General features: G+C 39.8%; 1 protein-coding gene across 1 annotated transcript; it reads right to left on the minus strand.

Annotated features, from left to right (window-relative positions):
• Positions 1–2,004: 2,004 nt before the first annotated feature.
• TMEM30B (transmembrane protein 30B) lies at positions 2,005–5,702 on the minus strand. Its single transcript, XM_031952685.1, has one exon. It carries the CDS (start codon positions 5,530–5,532, stop codon positions 4,471–4,473), a length of 1,062 nt encoding a protein of 353 aa, XP_031808545.1. The 5' UTR covers positions 5,533–5,702; the 3' UTR covers positions 2,005–4,470.
• Positions 5,703–7,757: the final 2,055 nt, after the last annotated feature.

The following is a 7,757-nucleotide window of genomic DNA, read 5'->3' on the forward strand; positions in this document are numbered from 1 at the left end:
GAAATTTAAAACAATGAGACTGAGAAAAATAAACAGCAGTCATAACTGTGAATATGAATGGATAAAATCATCTATAAAACCAGGACATACAGCAGAATGGATGTGACACAATTGAAATAGAAAAACACAAACATATAAAGTTAAAATACAGGGCTGGAGCAGAATATTTCATCAGAAGTAAAAAAAGCAGTGATAGAAATCATCATCTCACAAAGCAAAAATAGATCTAATTAAAAGAGATAATCAGGTAAACTACATTTTGCTAAAAGGTAACAGATATTGAACATCAAAAAATTTTACATCGTTTCTCTGATAAAGGCCTCATTTCTCATACTGAATATAGAACTGAGTCAAATTTATAAAAACAAGAGCCATTCCCCAATTGACAAATGGCCAAAGGATATGAATAGGCAGTTTTTTTGAAGAAATTAAAACTATCAATAGCATGTGAAAGAAGTTTTAAATCATTACTAGAGAAATGCAAATTAAAACAACTCTAATCTATCTCCTCACACTATCCCACAATGATAAAGACTGGAGGGAATAAAAAAAAAAAATAAGTGCACTAATGAAGTGGAATAGTGAATTCTATTATGAAGAAACAATTTGGAACTATGATGATAGGGCTGTGAGAGTGTATATCCTTTGACCCATCAATACCACTACAAGGTCTGTGTCCTCAAGAAATCAAAGAAAAAGGAAAAGAATGTGTATGTACAAAAATATTTATAGCAGTTCTTTTCATGTTAACAAAGATTTGGAAACCAAGGACATGCTCATCAATTAGAGAATGGTTGAACAAGTTGTGGCATGATTGTAAAAAGAATATTTATGCTATAAGAAATGAAGAGTTGGTTTTAGAAAAAAACATTTCAAGACCTATATGAATTGATGCAAAATTAAGTGAGAAGAACTGTGTACAGGAAAAACAATGTTATAATGATGATTAATTGCTGAAGACCTAGCTCCTCTGATTAATACAATGATTCAAGAAAATTACAACGGACTTATAATGAAAAATGCTATCAACATCTGAAGAGAACTCTGAGTGCAAAATGAAGTAATTTTCTCATTTTATTTTTCTCACCTTTTTGCTTAATGAATAACATGAAAATGTTTTCCATGTTCATGTGCATAAACGACAAATTATCTTCTCAACTGGGTAAGGGAGGGAATTAAAGGAAAGGAAAGAATTTGCTATTCAATTTGAAAATAAAATGTTAAAATTAAATAATAAATTTCAAAAAATAAAGACTGAGCATGTAATACACTAAAAAAAGTAAACAGGTAAATATCTTTATTCTCTTTCAATAAGCAAAAGAATATGAAAATTCAATTTTTATTAACATTTTATGAAAAATTAACATTGGTTACTTTTTAATTACACAGACTGATGGAATAGTCTAAAAGTAACAATGAAATATAGAATTTTAGCTCCCCAAGATATAAACACATTCAGTAAATTCTCTAGTCAAATTCTAGGAATTGCTTGCATAAAAACCTTCAGTGTAGTTAATAAAAAGTTACATGGCTTAATAATTTTCACATTCTGGTCCAGAACTGTGCTTTTGTTGAAGGAAATTCCTAATGAAAAATTCTCTAGCAATGCACATCACACCAAGTGTTCTATTTTATAATACTCAAAAATTATGTGGGGTGCTAAAAAGTTATGAATTACTGAGAATCAAATGGCCAATATGTCAGAGGCAGAACTTGAATGCAAATCAACTTTTAAGATTAGCTCTCTAAACCATGGTGTCTCTCAAGTAAAAAAAAAAAAAAAAATTAGGATCTAAGAATTGCATTGAATATAATTAAAAATGTCATAGTGTTCAATTCAGGGTCTTACAATACTTAATGGTGATTATCATGGCAGAAGCATGATCCCAGGGTCAGTGTGCAATAGTGCAAAGAAAAACAGAATTGTAGAATTTGAGAGGTGGAAGAGACCTCAGAAGCAATCTATTCTAAATCATTCATAAAGGGAATGCCCAATATTACTAATTAATAAAGTTCTGGACATTTGCATGCATACTATCACCAGAATAAATTAGATAGGAAGAATATAACTGTTCTTTAAACTTCTAAGAATTAATAACATACAATGATGGGATTTTAAAAAAACAATTGTTTCTTAGGAGAATTTTAAACAATCACTTGAATGATCACAAAAAAGATTCAGTTCAAAGCTTAATAATCCTCTGAGTTTCAAAAAGTTCTTCAAATTTCAGTTTGTAGTATCTTTCCTCTGCCTACAGTATTAATTTTAAACATTACAAGAAACATGTAATTTTTATTTGAGAGCACAATTAAAAGAGAAGCTACTTCTAGAATCCTCAGAAAAGTTAAGTATTTTTGCCTTTCTCATTAAGGTTTACAAAACAATGAGAAGCCTAAAATCTTACTGTGAGGAAATGGAAAGAGAATCTTTCCTGAGATTTATTGTTTGCCTAGGATCTGATAAAACATGTGCCAACAACAACAAAAAAATTAAGTTTGATTTTATGCCCTTAGTTTGTCCTGCAGTCCCTCTGACTGGAATCATTTGGCCTTTCTGGGAATTAATTGGTAGACAAAGACTTCTAGAAAATCAAATATATTCTTATTTAAAGAAAAGGCATAAAGTTGGAGTGCAAATTCTCTTAAATATAACAAAGCAAGTAAATTTTGTATAGGATAAAAGAAAAGTCCTGCCAAATGTAAGCCTTGTAGAGCGATTAGAGTATTGGATTTAGGAAGACTTTGGTTAGAATCTTGTCTCTAACCCTTATGAAATAGGTGACCATGGACAAGCCATTCAGCCTTTTTGAACCTAATCATAGCTTTCACCTCATCTGAACTCATCATATTCTATAACTTATTTGAGACTACTTTAATCCCCACCCTCATCATCATCACTCGATGAGGCAGCCAAAACAAACGACTCAATGCAGGATTATATTTCCTCTTCTATACACTAATTGGGTCCCTCCCTCTTTTAGTAGCACTATTGTACCTACACAACAACCTAGGCTCTCTTCACATACTAACCATATCACTAGTCTCACCCACCCTAGACACCTCTATATCAACCTCCCTACTCCCAACTCCCCTACAGGGTTGGGTCACCCTGTAAAAGGAAGATGTTACCTGTTATATTTAAAAGTTTGTTTTGAGGCTCAATTGAGATAATGTATGTAGTTTGCAGACCGTAAATCATCATATAAATCAGCCTTTAGTAGTAGTATAATGCCCTATACTCAAATATTATATAAATTATTATGAATACTATCTTGCAGATAAATATACAAAAATAGCCTACCTTTCAATTACTGCTATAGAAACATGTCAAGCCTCTACTACAATAATAAAAAGAAAAAATCTTAGTACTTCCTTAGGAAGTAAACAAAATCATGATTTGTAAAGTCAATCATTATTATCTGGGGAGGCAGGCCGATGTAGTATAAGAGCAATGGATTTAGTGTCATTCAATTTATTTTTCCTATCCCAGCTTTGCCACTAGTTTTGTGGACTTAGACAAGCTACTTCTTTTTGGGCTTCCATTTCTTCACCTATATGATTCATAAAATTTCTGACTGCTTGAAACCTAAAAATCTTACATGCAACATTATCTATAGTAATGTTTCAGAAAACAGATGAACTTTCAAATAATGAAAAGAGAACAATTATCTGAAGTTCTTGTCAATTATCTAACTACTCCCACAGGAACAATTAAAAAAAAAAAAAAAAGTTAGGTACCATTCTACAGAAAGGTACCATTCACAGTAAGAAGGGGAATGGGGTAAGAAGTTGTTTTTAAAAGGTAGGTAAAAAACTGGTAAGACTCAATTAAAACCTCCAACACATTAAAAAAAAAAGAAAGGGAAACTTTCTTGGACTTCAGGTCTATCATTCAATCACTTCCCCAAGGACAATTAAAATTTTACTGCATTGAAGGGGAGAAAAGTTTGGAGGTAGGAAGGTGTTAAAAGAGGGTGGGAGCTCAAAAAACTACAAAGATTCAACCATTCCTCCTCAAAGAGGTAGAGGATAAATTTCCTGGACTTTGTATCTTTCCTCCAAACAATGAAGAACTGGGTTGCGAGGGGATGGGAAAGGAAATGTTAATGTCCCTGGACTTCAGATCTATTCTTCAAACAGTTCAATAGAAACAATCAAGAATTGGAGCGCTAGAGGGATGGATTGGGGTAACTGGGAAGATGTTTAATGAGGGAGGAGGCTCAAAATGATGATATCAGTTTCCCAATGATTAAAGTAGTTTAGAGGGCTATTCCCCTACACCTCATTCAAACAGCTCCACAAAGACAATTAGAAGCTGTTAAGAACTGGGAATTCTGCAGAAAGGAGGAATGGGGTAGCGCTGGGAAGAAAGCTCAAAATGCTTGCAAGAAGATACCCAGGTAAGAGATTGGGGGGGGGGGGGGGGGAGAGGTCCCTATAAGAGCTGCCGCCAGCCCTGCCCCGCTCGGGTCACTCGTCCTCGTCCTCGCCGTTCTCGTCCTGGTGCCGGATGTACACAACGAGCATAACGAAGCCCGTGACGATGCAGAGGGAACCAAAGGTCAGGTAGGCGACGCCCAGAAAGGGGTTCTTGCCGCCCATCCACGAGATGCTGCTGAAGATAAGGCGCTTGTGGCCGTCGAAGGCCAGCACCGGGTAGTTGTAGGTGATATTCACGCAATAGGCCCCGCGTGGCAGCCCGGCCGAGTAGTTGCCGTGGCGTATGCGTGCGTACAGCTTGCGGAACGTGGGCAGAGCCGCCGTGCGCATCCACACCACGAAGTCCTGGTTCACAAAGCCCGTGTTGTTGGGATCCGGGCTCAGGTCGTAGGCCGGACGCGGCCAGTTGGGCGGCTTGGCTGTGCCGTAGAAGGCCAGCTTCAGGCTGCCATTGATGGGCTCCGGGTTGTGGAACTTGACGTGGTAGTCAGTCCACCACGCGATGCCGGTGCGGTCCAGGGGCACCTCGACATAGGCACCGCCCGGCAGGCGCTGGTGCAGCAGCTTGAAGGAATCATTGAAGAGGCTGTTGGCAATAGCGCCGCAAGGCGCAATGGGCACGCCGGCGGGGCTGCGCTGGTACGGCGCGCACTCGTTGGTGGGATGACGTAGCGCACTCGCCAGTCCGCTGAGCTGTGCGTCATCTCGCGAGACCACGTAGCGGCGGTTGTTCTGGTAAAAGTTGGACAGTTCGTAGTAGAGGAACACGGGTCCCTGGAAGAGCTCGGACAGCGAGAAGCACCACTGGCAGGTGCAGTTGGCGGGTGGCGGGGCCACTCGCTCCCCGGCCGCGGCGCAAACCGAGCAATTTCCCGTGCCCGGGTCGCCGGTGTAGTCATACTCCAGCTCTTTGATGCCGTTTGAAGTGTAGTAGAGACCTAATCCCAGGCCGATGAAGGCCAGACCCACGCAGAAGAACAGCGGCAGGACGATGCCGGCCGACAGTAGTGGCTGCCAGGCCGGCAGGCGCTGCTGCGTGAAGGCCGTGTTGTCAGGCTGGTTGGCCCCGGGCGACGTCGCGCTCCACGCCATGACTGTGGCGTGTCCCCCTAGCGGGCGTCGAGCGGGCCAAAATGAAGAGAGGGGTGGCGCGACCCTCCGCCCGGCTCCGGGGAATCTGGCGACGAGCTCCTTTTCCCCCGCCTCGGGGGCTCGGTGTCCGCTGGCTTCTAAATTCCGCCTCCGCCCAGGTGAACCCTCCCTCTGAGCCCGCCCCTACCTGGGTGACAAACCTACACCCGGGCTCGGGCTCCAGTTATTTTTCCGATTCCGGGAACCTTGGCTTCAGGTTTCAGGGTTCTCACCCCGCCCTTCTAGGTGAATGACAGGCCGAAGCTTCCTCTTGCTGGGGCCGGTGGCTTTTCAGGTAGATCCGAGTTTCACTTTTGTTTCTGCTGTCAAGTGTCGGGAGTCTAATCTTTGTCCCTCCCTGTACAGCCTTCTCTCCGGAGCCTTATCTCCTATCTAGCACAAAATCAGGCTGCTGCTTATTTCTTTTCTTTGTTTTAGCATTACCACCTACAAATCCATTTTAACAAGAAAAAGATAACAGGTCATTGCGCCTCTGTGGCTATTCTGTATCCACAAAAGGATTCCATCCTATCTCTCTTAGCTTCCAGCCGCTTAAAGGAATGTTCAGATTACCTTTTTCTCTTCTCCCCCCAAAGGAAACTGATTTTCGGGGCTTAAGGGACCACTTATATAATTTAGCCAAGAAAGACTTGGAATCTCCACCTCCACTCCATTTCAGCATCACACCAGAATGAATATCCTTAAAAGGGAGCAATTTCCATAGATGCTCTGAGCTCTGGAACTTACCTGACCACGGATGACTCTTTCTTCACCTTTCCCTATCTCATTCCTCCCAGACCTGTTCACCTTTAACAAAGCCTTTGGTTCCTGGTTGCTCCCTGTTTTTTCCCAGTCTATTAAGTTTGTGGTCAGCTACTTCCTTTCCTCCACCCTTTGAGGTGCCAACCCACAGCTCTGAGTAATTTCTGTCTTGTACTTTTTCTCCTATATTTGAATTTCCTGGTGTTATTACAAGAAAGCATAATGCCTTGCAAGACTCTTTATCTTCTCCAAATTTATAATAGCTTAAATTAGGCTTTCATGGCTTCAAGGCATACTTTTTATTGGTCTTTTTTTGAACACAGTCTTGCTAATTTAGTTAAATTCAAAATAATCTCCCCAAGACAGGGAAAAATATAAAAGGCCTTAGGGTACTTTCCCTTTTCCTCCCGTCTTTTCATGTTAACTGAAACAATACAATATCCCATTAAAATTGGCATGTAGGGCTTTGGTGTGAAAACCCAGAGGGAGCAAGGAGAAAGGAATTTTTACCTCTGCCAGGATAATGGATGTTTCCAGATTAGGACACAAGGAAATAAAGGCAGAAAGCATCACTGAAGACTTAGAACCAAGGAACAATTTTGATGCTCTCCACCCATTCTGGACAAATTCATTGACTATCCCCTCTCATGCCTGGAATTTTCTCCCTTTTCATATGACTTCAAGCATCTTCCTGGCTTTTTAAGTTGTGGCTAAAACCCTACCTTTTATAAGAAAACTTTCTTGTTTCCTTTTAATACTAGTACTTTCCCCTCTGAAATCTTCAATTTATGCTGGACCATAGTTTGTATGTTTTCTCCTTGGTTAGACACTGAGCTACTTGAAAATAAGACTTTTCCTCCCCATGTATCCAGTTTATAGCATACTTTGTGGCACAAGATAGGTATTTAATAAATGGTATTGACTGACAGAAGTGATTGCTTGTTCTCCAAGGAATGATAATCAGAAAGTAGTATCAGGTGATAGTTGGTGATTCATGTGATTCAAATGGTACTGCTAGAAGGAATCTGTAATATTTTGGACAAAAAACAAGCAAACACTATCCCTCACAGGAGCATATCATCACTTCTGCTTATTAAAAAGAAAGAAATCAGTAAAGGTAAGCATATTTGGAACACATGTAGCTGGTTTAAAAGTTTGATAGGATTTCAATTTGGGGAGGGAGGCATTACAACTTAAAATATCCAGATGTTTTATGCCCAACAGGAATAAATTGCAAATTAAAAGTTAATTAGGAAAAAAATCTCTTTTAGGAAAGTTGCCTATGTACATTCATAAGCTTAGATACTATGGAGAATAGCTACAAACTAGGAAGAACAGCAATTGAGACAGAATCCATAGGAGATAAGATCCAAGAAAGGACTCGATAGTAAAATACATGCTCTCTATATGCCTATATTCAAACT

This window comes from Sarcophilus harrisii, chromosome 2 (genome assembly GCF_902635505.1).
Source record: "Sarcophilus harrisii chromosome 2, mSarHar1.11, whole genome shotgun sequence".
NCBI classification, from domain to species: domain Eukaryota; kingdom Metazoa; phylum Chordata; class Mammalia; order Dasyuromorphia; family Dasyuridae; genus Sarcophilus; species Sarcophilus harrisii.

What these genes read in the sequence shown, in the direction of transcription:
- TMEM30B (XM_031952685.1), bottom strand. Translation starts at nt 5,532, where the DNA reads ATGGCGTGGAGCGCGACGTCGCCCGGGGCCAACCAGCCTGACAACACG.